This window comes from Netta rufina (assembly GCF_964035555.1).
Source record: "Netta rufina genome assembly, chromosome: 1".
NCBI classification, from domain to species: Eukaryota; Metazoa; Chordata; class Aves; order Anseriformes; family Anatidae; genus Netta; species Netta rufina.
This window is the reverse complement of record NC_140123.1, coordinates 148006525-148020872: the sequence shown is the minus strand read 5'-3', so window position 1 is coordinate 148020872 and position 14348 is coordinate 148006525. Positions and strand designations below refer to the sequence as shown.

Below are 14348 nucleotides of genomic sequence, written 5' to 3'. Positions count from 1 at the left end.
AATAGTAATTTGGCTCATACGCCAAAATTTAATAATCCACGTTTTAGTATTTGCAGAATCAACTACACAAATCTGTGGAAAGACAGATTTTGTTATCTCCAATATTTGGGAGACTTTTCTGCATAGACACAAAATGTATGAACACAGCACAGCTTCGATTTCTTTAAATTCATGAAATGTTGCAAAATATTTTCTATGTAATAAGTTGCTTATACTTATAACTTATTTCCGGTTTCAGATGCTAATAAGAAATCAAGCTTTCAAAATGACTCCTAGCCCAGCCAAGTGAAATTCTGCTTTAAATATCCCAAATCTAATTCATCCTTGTTATGTATTTACTAAAAGCAATTAAGTCACTCATCAGAAAAGTTTGACCATGTGAAAGAAATATAACAATAGATAGATATGAAACTGAGAAAAACATCTTTTGCTGCAATAGTTTGATTATATATATATATATATATATATATATATATATAATGTGAAAGCAAAGACTTTCACTTAGTTCAGAGATGCCATGGGGAAAAGTGAAAGCAAAAGGCACCACAATATGACACCAATGACAGCAGTACATGGAGCTGTGCTAACTTCCTCTCTGAAAGCAGCAAAACATGATAAAGTAGACTAAAGGTTATTGGATTAAATACTTCAGAAAATGAAGTGCTGCTCAGGAACTACATTAATTTATTATCCAAATTTAACAATATATTTTCAATGACAATTGCACTTCCAGTTATAGGATAAAATTCAGAAATAAAATTGACAGGGCAATTATTTCAAAAGATTGTAGAATCAGAGAATCATTTAGGTTGGAAAAGATCTCTAAGATCATCAACCATCAACCTAACACAGCCAAGTCTACCACTATGCTATGTCCCTAAGTACCACATCTACATATGTTTTGAACACCTCCAGGGATGGTGACTCAACCACTTCCCCAGGCAGCTTTTTCCAATGCTTCACAGTCCTTTCAGTGATTTTTTTTTTCTAATATCCACCTTGGCACAGTTTGAGGCCATTTCTTCTTGTCCTATCACTTGTTGCTACACCCCACCTTGCTACAACCTCCTTTGAGGTAGTTGTAGAGAGTGATAATGTCTCCTGGTCCTTCTTTTATCTAGGCTAAACAACCGCAGTTCCCTCAGACGCTTCTTGTAAGACTTGTTCCTCAGACCCTTCACCAGCTTCATTGCCCTTCTGTGGACACTGTCAAGCACCTTGATGTCCTTCTGGTAGTGAGGGGCCCAAAGCTGAACACAGCACTCGAGGTGCGGCCTCACCACAGCTGAGCACAGAGGGACAATCACCTCACTGGTTCTGCTGGCCACACTATTTCTGATACAAGCCAGGATGCTGTTGGCCTTCTTGGCCACCTGAGCACACTGGTGGCTCATGTTCTGCCAGCTATTGACCAATACCCCCAGGTCTCTTTCAACCAGGCAGCTTTCCAGCCACTCTTCCCTCAGCCTGTAGCATTGCATGAGGTTGTTGTGCCCCAGCTGAAGGACCCGGCACTTTGCGTTGTTGAAGCTCATACAGTTGGCCTCAGCCCATCGGTCCAGTCCATCCAATCCCCCCATGCAGAGCCTTGCTACCCTTAAGCAAATCAATGTTCCCATCCAATTTGGTGTCATCTGTAAGCTTACTGAGGGTGCATTTGATCCCATTGTCCAGATTACTGATAAAGATTGAAGAGAACTGATCCCAATCCTGAGTCCTGGAGGACACCTGTAGTGACTGGCCTCCAGCTGGATGTAACGCCAATCACCACAACTCTTTGGGCCTGGCCACCCACCCAGTTTTTTACCCAGTGATGCATACACCCATCCAAACTGTGAGCAGCCAGTTTCTCCAGAAGAAGGCTGTGGAAAACTGTCAAAAGCTTTACTAAAATCTAGGTAGACAACGCCCAGAGCCTTTCCCTCATCCTCTGAATGGGTTACCTTGTCATAGAAGATCTGGTTAGTCAAACAGGACCTGTCTTTCATAAAATCCTGCTGACTAGGCCTGATCACCTGGTTGTCCTCTATGTACTGTGTGATGACACTCAACCTAATCTGCTCCATAACCTTCCCTGGCATTGAAGTCAAACTGACAGGCCTGTAGTTCCCTGGGTTTTCCTTCCAGCCTTTCTAAAAGATGGGTACTTAACCACGAGAACTTCCTTTCAGATCATGAGATAATTTCCAAACCAGATTAGGAACTCTTTTCATAATTTGTAAAATGTCTTCACTCTTTCTTGATCTAAACGTCAACATCTTTCTTGCTAAGATATCCTGAAATATTTCATTCTGAATCAAGGAAATCATTCACACTTTTATTTTATGGGAGTTACATTGTGGACCTGATGCTCTCTATAAGTAGATTGAGTCACAGTAAGGACTATATCTAATGTGCACTTTTACCAGGTTGGTTCTGAAAGTTATGAGAGTATGTGCCTGCCAGTGGGTAACCATTCCACTCGACTGTTATGGGGAAATGAGAACATCAGCATAGGACTGGGGTGATATGAATCATGTAACATATTTCAGCAAATTACAAGGAAACTATTGAGATGTGCTGACAGGTGTCATTTTAATCAAATTTCAGAATGAAACATCAACAATTTAAAATTAAAATCTGCTGGTATTCCCATTTTGTAGTTTTTTAAAGGATCAACATTTCTTTAAGGTTCATGGCTAAAAACAAGGTGAAAATGTTGGGATTCCCTCAGGAGTGAATTTCTCAGCTTGTTATCAGCTCTTTGTCAAAGTAATAAGTACTACAGTGTCAACAGTGTGTCCAAATACCAAATAAGAAAAGCATTCGCTTCGAGTCTATTTGACAGTGGGTGACAGATAATCTGATACTCTGTGATCTTTTCAAGAAGGAAGAGTCTTCTCAGACTTCCTTCAGATAAGAACAGTTTCCTGCCATCTGTACTTTAGTATTGAAACTCCTATTAAGAGACAATGTCTTACAAGTTCTGTAACAAGGAACTGTGTCCCAAGGCCATCAGGCATGTAGGTGATTAGAGATCATTTCAAATAGCACTAATCCATTACATATATCTTGTGATGCTAACAATACTAAATTTTATTCATCAGGCTTGTGATAAAGAAAAAAAAAAAGCCAACATTTGTAGCTTTTCAGTTGAATTCATTTCTCTTTCTTCATTCAGGATGAAAAAGTGGGTAGTAGCATCCACTTTCTTAGTTTACTAAGGGTAACTGATGTTCGTGGGCTATGAAATCTATGGGTTGCTGTTTTTTGTGAGTGCCATTGTTCCACTACATGGCATCGAAAGATGATTTGCAACTAAATCTGGAGAAGAGGATTTCAAAAAAAAATTAACCGGTAATTCAGGAAATGTTTGTATCAGTGTTGCAGTGTTGCTGATGCCAAACACTATAAGAATCAGAATTTACCTTAAAAAGCAGAAACTTAGTTAATGGCATTTCTGTGTATTGACCTTGGGAGTTCTCTCTCTTCCTCTCTCTGTCTCTCAGGTTTGCTTTTGTTTTTTGTTTTTGTTTTGTAAGTATGACTGCATATGGATATTTATTGTGGCTCAGATGTTTGGAATTAAGCACTGTACTGTAAAACATTTGAGAGTATTTTGCACATGTGGATGGACAAAGGTCTTTTTCTGCAGGTAAACATTTAGGGGATCTATGGTGTTGTGGATATGTGGCACTAGGCAAATCCTTGGTGCATCACGCTCCAATATTTATATGCATGACATTCATATATGCCCCTTTGTGATTGTTAGGCATGCTAAGTTACGTACATCACTCTGTATTAATACAGTTAATTTTTCTACCTCTCAATCTCATTCTGAAGTAGTGAAAATAAAATATCAGAAAACTGTGAGAATTTTACTTTCACTGAAAGCTTTCACTGAAAAAATAATTTAAGTCGTCTTCAGGTAACCATCAGAGTTGAATTTATTTCTCTCTTCTTTCAAGATGAAAAAGAGGGTATTTCCATCCACTTTCTTAGCTTATATTAGAGGATGTTTGCAGAACAACTGCGAAGGGTCTGATCAAAATGTCAGTTATATATAAAAGAAAACTTTTTACAGGGCATCACAGCAGAATGCATTTGAGATGTTGCTGTGAATAACAGTCACAGCTTACTGAATATACTTTCTGTCCAGCTAAAAAAGCTTTTTCTTGTGAGTAAGAGAAAAAGCCCTCACTGCAAAACATGGAAATGCAAAACAAGGGCAAAGAAAAAGGGGCAGAGGACAGAGGTCAGATTTCCCCTTTAAAAATAGGGCTAAGGAAAGCTTAGATGAAAGATTAGTAAGGCTGGAGGGAATGCCATGGAAAAAATGTCATCAGGCATCTGACCCTCTGTGCCTTCACTGAAGTCTGCATCTGTGGAGGAGTGGCAGCCACAGCCTCCATTGGTATTGCAGCTTTTCTTTGGGTCTAAAATAAGGTTTTTGGCCTAGATACTAAGTTCTTATAAAAACAGATGGTACCAAGTGTGCTATGGTGTGTATATGTATATCTGCATCTATGTGAATATCACAGCACGAGACCCAGAAGCTATTAGTGATTTACTCCATCTGCATGGCATTTCTTGTGTGTCTGTTCCTAGATATCTCTAGCTATATACATTTTCCACATCACCGAGGTTTAAAAGTTTTCTGAAATTTTTGCTAGGAACAGTAATTCTTTAGTTGTACTGTAAACTAATAAACCTCTTGGAAAGGGACAGAAATGCAAGGTCATGTATGTTCAGATGTGCAAATGGCTTGAAATGTTTTATTTCAGATCAGAAAATTGTAAAGACCCTACCAAACTAGCACAATCTGTCCAGATTCTGAGAATCCTAATATTTCTACAAAGCAGCGCTGGTAAGATTTCTTCTTTATAGAGCAGTTGGAACTGCTGCTAGGGAACATAACTTGTGCACTTTTCTTGCACAAAAAAAAAAGATCCTGTGGCAGAAACTGATGAAAATAAACACAAAAATGTCCAAAGACATTCAACAGCCATTCAACAGCTGTCTCACTGCTCTTTCTAGTCCACTAGCATGTTGGAGTAGGTGAGGATTAAGGAGAAAGACCTAGCCCATCAGCTGAACCAGTAAGTTTTTCATTTGGAGTCTCCTTCAGGTTTAGCTGCAACTGTGTTCGGTTTAATTTTCATCACAGCTTCAGGGCTTTGAGAGAAGACAAAATGTGGAACAGGCTTTCAGACAGGGTTTGCATTCTGGCTGTGCAAGGCATGGCTCCCACTGAAGGAAAAAAAAAAATAACAGTCTGAGCTACTGTGTGATTTACTTTTGTTTGGCACCTAAGATGTTATAATCCAGTTGGTTCTATAACAAGAAGTGGAGCAAATGTCTCTGCAGTTCATGGCCATGCATATTACTCGTCGAGTTATAAATCTGTATGGAAAGGGAACCTTTCTTCATCTGTGTCTGTGTGACTACAACCTACTCTTGGCATTTATGACCAAAATTAGGAAGGTATTCTGAGACTGTAAGTCATGATGAGCGTGTATTTTAATACAGATGCCTCTCAGGAAGCATCATGGTGCGACTGAATGCTTTCAGACACTCACTAAAACCACCATTTGATCCTATGGAGAATTAAATTAGAACAGAGCTTTTTGTAATAATCACCTGATCAAAATAACTTGCTGTAGCCACCACATACAAGGGCAACTGCCTTGAGAAGTATATCACATGCTATTTTCAATTGGACATAGGGCCAGGGGATAGCAAATTATGTAAGAAATATTTCCTAATCTCCAGTGAAGGGAGAGTGATGACTATTTTGAACATGTTCCACTGGAGCAAGACACAGTAGGATTCCCTTCACACTGTGGCATCTGTATGCCCTGGGGAAGATGGAGATGACATAGGGGGGGCTCTCAACTGTGAAATGAGTCACCCAGCCATGTTCCCATGTCCTGGTACTACCACTTTCTGCACTGCATGACAGTCACATTCACCAACACACTCACAAGTTACCTTGCTCCTGAGGGTCTTCCTTGGAAGAAATAAATTTCCTCCAAGACAAGGCAGTTTTCTGAATGGTTTACTCCTTCAATGCTCTCTACATGCAGCACAGCTGAGGCTGTGCCATAGATGACTGTCTGTTAAACAATGTGCTGATACTTCTCTAGAAAGTGTAACATCCTAAATCAACCCCCATCCAGCAAAACCCCACAGCGGGGCATACAACATCTCAGTGTTATGACATGTAAACCATCATGGCTAACCACAGCAGAGGCCACAGGTTATTTTGGCACTTTTAATTGAAACTGCATGTAAGGGCACTGGGCCAAGTAAAGGGTTGTGTGTGTGTGTGACCGTCTTCTTCAGAAGGCAGTTCTAAGCAGTGTGGATGCAAGCCATCCTACACTGCACAGCTTGAGTCCCACTGACTGCTCTATGGAGATGCCCTAAACAGTGCAGACATGGATAAGGGGGGAGAGAAACCACTTCTTATAGAGAATTCCACATTTTTCCAGGTTCTGAGAGGTCTCTGGGCAGAAATCTATCTATCTTCATACTTCTGAAATCCACAGTTACTTCATCTCTGTCCCTACAATGTCTCAGGAAGCAGAGAAGGTTGCCTGAATCTGCCTTCAAAACCTTGCTAGAATGGCTTCCGAAGACATACAAACTTTTCAAGCACAGAACTGAATGTTGGCTCTAATTCACTCTCTTTATAAGAGCCTTTGTCTTTGCTGATCCACTCGCTCTTTCAGTGAGCTCAGGGAGCTAAAACTATGCATGACAAATTAAGGAGAGGAACTTCCAGAAATTGGAATTCATGGATATTCCTAATTCTGCATGTGTTTTGCTGAACACATTGCAGAATATTAAGAAATGTTTTATTATTTAACGTAAAAAAGTGTTTGTCCTTCATAGCTTGAAATGTCCTTGGTGTAACCATTCATTTATTTAAAAGCTTAAAGCTGTTGTAGGAACTGAGCAAAATTTAGGTGAGTTAATTCAGTTAACTTTGTTTTGAACAGCAATGCAATTTACCATTTTTTCTTTTCTCAGTGATATAAAAAAAAAAAAATTAAATTTGAGTTGATTTAAACATTCATCTTAGCTGTGCACAAAAATATAATGACTCTTTCTTATAAAAAGCAGAGCAAGTAAAAGCAGCTGGATCTACCAAGTCACAAAGACGTGGCATTAGTAGCACCTTTTTTTTTAACTACCCAGATAATCAGTGCACCTAACAGATTAAAGGTGCTCCTCTGCTCCGAGGAATCTGGGCCAAATGCTCATGTATTGAGGCAGAGTCCCACATGCAAAGTGAGTCCTAGTCTCACTGCAAATAATGCTGGAATGGAACACTCCCCTTCTCATAAAACTGTCTGTTGCTGAAAATCCTTAAACATTACTTGGTCAAGTTATAGAGAATAACTCTGCAGCCTTATTGTTCACTAACACTCAGTTTCTGTAGCACACCCTCCTGGTTTCTAGCTGCCACTCCAGGATGTTGCAGATCTGCAATCTCAGCTCCTGAGTCATATCTGCCAGACCCACATGGATATTTCTTGTATCCTAGAGTGTCTCATATGGCAGTAGGCATCAATGTTAGGCAACTGCTGGGTAGTAAGCTGAAGAGCAGTCTGGGCTCCCCTGACTGTAATGGCCTGCTCTCTGCAACTCTGGTGGCAGTGGGGACGCCTAGTTCAATTGCCCTCACTTCCATTTGGGTATCTGGTTCCTAGCCCAGACTCCTTCCATTGCAGTGTAGAGCACATTAAGATCTTTGTATGATTGCAAGCTTATAAAAAAATTTAAAGGACAGTCTCTTCCTAACTCCTAAAATACCAACAATTCCTCAACCAAAGAATAAAATCTTCTGTTGGTGATAAAGTACATCTAAGTCCCTTGGTGAAAGACAGAAAAATCCAAATATTTTCATATTGGCTGCCTAATAGTGGCTAAAAAGACCTTTTTTTTTTTTTTTGGAGTCTTCAGAAATGTTACTTCAGTAGCGACTCACAGCAGAGGGGGATGGAGGGGATGAGAAGTGTCTGTGAGTCAGCTACACAGTTCTGAACACTCAAGAGACAAAGCTGCTTGCAGTGAGACTGAGAAACTCTGCTTAGAGCTGAAGTTAACGTTTCTATCCTCTTTCATTTTCCTTTCTTTTACATGTTTTTATATTCAGTGCAAAGCCACATTGGAGTCTGGATGTGAACAAACTTTTTGTCCTCACTCTAAATCAAGTTTATTGGACATCCTAATTTCTGCATTTTCCTGAGTAAAGAGTCTAGTATTTGGCCCTATACCAAGAAAAGTTTCCTCAGATAACTTCTCTTCAAATTTGTTTTGTGCTTTCTGTTCAAAGAATGCCCTGGATGTCCCCTCCTGAAACAGAGTCTTTTATGTTTTACTATGTATATTTCTCAAGGACTGTTCATGTTCATGTTCATGTTCACTGTTATTATTTTTTTTTTCTTCCTGGCTATGTGACCACAGAATCTCCCATTTCATGTAATATATCTCTTAAAACTAAAATGAAGAAACTCATCCAGTTTTTCATGCACCAGAGGTACACTATAGCACTTTTTTGTTTGTTTTTAAGCTGTCTTAATGTGATATATTTAGGAGGTATGAGGGGAAAGAACTGGGCAGTCCTTTATTTATCTTCCCAACAGGTGCAGCAAAGGGAGGCACAAAGGCAGCATTTGCTAATTGCAGTTCTGCCAAGTACAAGTACCCTCTGGTCCGCTAAAAAGCCATTTCCTTTATTTCCTTCTAAACTCAACGGAGTTTTGATTTTAATATGACAATGTTAAATATTTTTCAAGTGCATAGAGGTACTGCTTTTTGCACAGGGTGGAAGAGATTTTCAACTCCAGTAAGAGCAACAGTAAACCAGATCAATCTTGCATTATCCACCTACACTAATATTAAAATAAAATCAATGCATTTTATAAGGGAAAAAAAATCAATGCAGTTCTTTCATTTACATCATAATGAAAAGAAACATAAAAAGCCCAAACCAAAACAAATCCAGTTTTAAGATTTGTCTTTGCCAGTTTTTTTTTTCTTTTTTTTTTTCTTTTTTTTTTTTTTCTATCAGTCAAGTTAATCTGATTCGAAAAGTAGTCTTAAACTTCAGAGCAGTGGAGGCAGAAGGTCAAAGAACAAATCCAAAATGGACTAGTATCTCAGAAGGAAGTGTGGAAGCAACACTTGGAAATTAGCTATGAGAGGGCAAATATGGTCTAAGAACAACTCAGATCCTAACATACAACAAGATCAATGCAGGAGGACATGGGCTCAATAGAGTTTGGGATGGGAGCAATGCCCACTCCAGTAGAGCTAATTATAACAGTAAGGAGTAAGTTTGCTTTCCATTTGTAAGAGATCTTAATTTATTAGTTAGAGGTGATGAAGAGAAACTTTCTGAAGAATTGTTAGGGAAAAAATATAAGGGGTTAGGGTTTCCTTCTTCCCTCACCCATCAAAATTTGTTTACATGTGACTTTAATACAGTGCTTGTAAATGATGCATACAGGCCTGGTTTTGAGCGTGACTGGGCTCCAAAACTGAAGGTAGTTAGAAATAATAGGAATGCATTTTACAGTCAGTCCTGGAGAGGGGCAAAGATAATGACAGAAGATAAATGTCTGTATGCTTTCCTCGTGCCTTGCTGAAGCATGTCTATGCGGCAAGGACAACAGCAGCTGCACTACCCAGTTTGGTGCCATAATAAAATAATTCTACACGTTCAACCTTCTGCATGAAAAGCACAAAGCAATGTTATACAATGTTGACATTCTGGGTTCTTGGATTTTAAGGAAAACTTTTGATCAGCAGTGTTATGTTAATTTTGGAGAAAGCCAAATTCATATGCTTAAGCAAAATTTCCATTTAACTGTTTGTTCACCTCCAAAAAATTGTCTAGTCTTGAAAATATGATATTAAAATAAATCCCACTTTAATTAATTTTTATCCATCCCTATACCGAGATTGATTTCCCTCTGGAACACTGCTTTAAATATCTACTTATATGATTTATATGACTAACCTTGATAAAACTTGTCTACTAGTGCCACAGTTATCTTGATACACCTAATCGTGCTATTAAATAATGTAAATGCTATAAATGTAATGCAAATTTAACTACAGAGGAGATATGATGAAAAAAACTGGTCATGTTTCAAAGTAACGGCTGTTTCAACTGGGCTTCTTCAGAGAGAACACTGTTGTCACATCTTCAAAGCAGTCTCTACTGATGCACTTGTTTACCTCCTTTCACAAATTTCTTCGTGTTTCAAAGATCACCCTTCTAACAGACAAAATTTACACATAGCTTTCTTCAGAACTTTTTAATCTCTGCTGTTTATAGATCTAAAAGAGTTCTACTAAAGCGCTGGCAGAAGTAGACACACTGGTTTTTTATTTTGATTCCTTGCCAGTATGTGGCTGCTCCAGGCAGTATTCAAGCAGAGCTTGCAGACCCTTAGAAAATGAAGCTGGCAGACAGTTGATAAATGCTTTAGCTTAAAATCTGGCATGGTCATTTAACTCATGGCCATGAGTTATTTCCTAGATTGGGGAGAATAAATAAGGCAAATTTACAGAGCTGCCTACTGGGGACTGACTTGCAGCTGTCCCTGTGGGATGTTGCCCAGAAATAGTTTGCAACCATTGCTTTTGAGAGACTTGGCACTTCTACAAAAGCATATCCAAATCCCATGGCCTGTGACAGTTTAAGAGGGCACTTAATTAATGGGCAGCTCTTATTATGAATATTGGTAAAAGGAAAGGGGAAGAGAGGAAAGATTGGCTGACTGATTATAATAAATTACAGGAAGTAATTATGTGAGGGAGGGTTATTTTATTAGTCACTAGGAAAACTAAAGGCTGTTAAAGTTAAATGCACTGAGAAAGGTCTTTGGCATCACAGTCTTATTCCAGTCGTCCACTGGGATCAGTTAATGGGACACCCATTGATTTAGTCTTCACCTTGCAAGTGTGAAATTTTAAACAGACCAAGACAAAACTATCTTACAATGACATGACCATATACTTCAAGGAACCCACAGCCAATGTAGTTTATAGGATATTGACTCTCTAGGAGTACAATAAAGGCCTTACATCAGGCTGTTTCTACAGTTATGAATTTGATTAGGCTGAAGAGCTCCAACAATCTTCTCTAAGCCAAGCGGTGTGCTTAATTTGGTGATCCTATTTGTTAAGAGCATGTTGTGAGGCTACACTCTCACCAAGTCTATAAATTTCTCACTTTGGTAATTTAATAATCTTAAAATATCTCAAAGACAATTTGACTTGAAACAACAACAACAACAAAACAAACAAAACTAGCCTGAGTGCTTGCTGCAGCACTGCCTGAAATATCTATTTATTTCAGTGACTGCAGTGACAAAAAATGTAAAGCTGAGATTTTCTTAACATTTAAATGTTAGCCAGTTTCTGATTGCACAGCTACTTGCTCTTGTGTATGCTGTTTTTAACTGGAATGTCCTGTGAGAATAAGGAGTGTGGGATCATTCATGTAGATTGCTTCTTTTGGAAACATTAGCAAAGTACTAATTAGGTACTTCTGTGATGCCGAAACATTTTCTACTGCAGTCAGCCCACAATGGTTTCTTAGGGAGCCCTTCCAGCTGTGTCTGCCAGAATGTGGTCAGTCCACAGAAAATCTTTATTACTTAATTGTCTCCAATACTTCACACATTGGAAATTACCTTGAGAACAGACATCTGATGGACTTGAGTATCTGAATTCTTACTGGTAGAGCTACTACCAGTAGTAGCACTGGTAGAGTACTATTAATAGCATCAGTACCACTACAAACACTCGTGGCACTAGGATAGTTAAATACTGCCAGTAGCTCAGGTGAGTTCTTAATCTATCAAAAATCTTTAGGAAGCAGCTAATCTCTTCAGTACACTAGTGTAAGTTTGTTATCACCTTTAGCTAGTGGCTGCAAATAATCTGACTGCAATGAAGAAGAACCACTGTACAACCTGTACCTATCACTTCTCCAGAGCTCATTCCTATCTGTGAACTTTAGCTCCATCAGGACATAAAGCTTCAATTTTGTTTATGTATCTCAATGGTGACTCACCAGAAGTCACATAGTTATTCCAATGTCAAGGTATTTTGGTTCAGAGTCAATAACAGCACAACCCCAGAATTACTTTTATATTCACTGTATTGTAAGAACATCTGTGAAACAATCTAGTCTTAAATAGAATAATAATCTTTAAAACACAAACCTCCAGACCATTTTTTCTCCAAAACATATATCTTTTGAAAGTGCAGATATATTTAATTTTTATTTTATTTTATTTTTTTAGACGTCAGTCACAGAATGCATTCTGATTACACTGTGTAATTTCCAGTCAAATAACAGATCAAATAAAAAGGACACTTAATACATGTGTAAATCATTTGAATTACAAATAAGACACTCTAGAAGTGTCTTGGCTCTAGATTTGATATAGAGGATTAGGCTCTAGCATTAATACGTGCACTTGGTGTAGCTATTTTCAGATGGATACTTCATCCATCATTGTCCTCGAGCACTGAGGAGGACCAGTAAATAAAATGATCGCATTGGTCTGTCAACACTACTTGCTTAAGATTCAGTCATGCAAAAAGTTTAGTTTTCACATGTTCCCACCCTGACAAGGTGCTTAAACTGTTTAATATTCCTGATAGTTGCTCTGCTCTGCTCCTGCTTTCTACAAAAAATAGAATATATTTCAAAATGACTTTTCAAATAAAGCAAATTCTACTGATAGGTCAGTTTAAAATCTTTTTTTTAAGAATTTAGGTCAGTTTTAGATAAAGGGCAGTTTTAAAAGTACTCATTCAAACTACACACATGGGCCTATCAGACCTTTCAGAATTGATGGGAAACAAATGATGTTTAATGACTTCTGTTCTTTCCACAAGATTGTCTGTAAGATTAAATTCAGTTTTGCATTTGGGAATGCATTAGGGAATGTGTCTGTATACCTCTTATTTGCCAGTAGTTTCAAAGCATATACAATCTGCACATTTGTGGCTTTTTAGAAACTGTAAATATCACCAATGCTAAACAACAGTTATCAAAATTTCTAACAAAAATGTCTAAACCTGAACAAAAAAATAATGAAGAGCTATAGAAGTACTGCAAGTATAAGAGGCTTATTTAGCTTAAATTTCCAAAATACTAAAGAAGAAATGCTAGTTTTTAAAATGTTATAAATTAATAGTTTGGACAGTCTCCAGTGTACATGATTTTGTATCTTGCTATGAGACTATGTAATCAGTTTGTTTGCTGTCAACTTGATAGTACAAAGAAGGGGCTGGTATTACTGCCTTAACTAACCTTCTGAAGCATAAAATAATAATTTCTGTGTGGCAAAATGTATCATTCTAGTTTGATCTGTATAGAAAAACTTACTATATTCTTCACTTATGCATTTGACATATAGAATACATATACATATAGAATGTATTTCCATCAGAAACTAAAAGCTTTCATGAACATATCTTTTCTGTTGAATAACTTTTACAACCTAATTTTCAAGAGGATAATGAAATACATATCAACATGTTGCTTTTTAAAGACGTAAGAAATGCTTATACCTTGTTTTCCAGTCTAGATATCTTACCTATAGAGAAATTATTGATTGCACTGCAAAAATTCTGCAGTCTTTTAAAAATGAATACAGTATGTGCCCAATGAAGCGGTTTCTTAGTATCTCTGTAAAGCCATTGTTTGTTCTCTGAAGTAGTTGGAAGTCAAAGCAGTTTTGCCTTATACCTCTGCCTGAAAGTAATCTTAGTTTAAAAGAATCAGCAATCTGTCAAGATGTAATGCTCTTATGAGGCTTTCACTATGAGATGTTACTGTTTTTGAAATTTGCAAGGTGGTCTGAAAAGTGTTTTGTATGTGTGTGCACATACTCAGGTTTCCCTTAATTAAGAAATGTTCAGCTAATATTTGCTATGCTTACCATCTTTCTTGGTGGGTTCCGGCATTGTTAAAAGAACTCTTTATTCCCAGGGAGTTTCAGCCTTTCAGATGCAGTAAGTAGTAGCCCCAAGTCCAGCTGAGAGAGTATGCAGATCAGTATGACAAGCAGAGGGTGAGAAGAATTCCTCTGCTTTATATACTGCAACTGAAATATCAATCAAAATAGCACCTCCTCTCTTTTCAATGCAAACACTTTGAAAATTGACAGTTATGGGAACCCCTCTCACATCTGTTGTCTGCAGCCTCTGCTCCCTTGGCTTTTGGAAGGAATCTCTGCTGCATTGCATGGGGCTGATGAGAACATCTATAACTTTCTAAATTCAGCTGCACTGCTCGCTCCCTGCGTCTCTCTTTGTAACACGCAGAC

At 38.1% G+C, this 14348-nt stretch overlaps 1 protein-coding gene across 1 annotated transcript in view; it reads right to left on the bottom strand.

Annotated features, from left to right (window-relative positions):
* MYBPC1 (myosin binding protein C1) overlaps positions 1-13986 on the bottom strand; it is a gene marked incomplete at both ends in the record, with an annotated part of 81547 nt that extends 67561 nt beyond the window's left edge. The window contains one exon of the mRNA XM_084304608.1: positions 13962-13986. Within this exon, the coding sequence (XP_084160734.1) occupies positions 13962-13986 (25 nt within the window). The remainder of the gene's footprint in view (positions 1-13961) is intronic.
* Between the last annotated feature and the right edge of the window lie 362 nt (positions 13987-14348).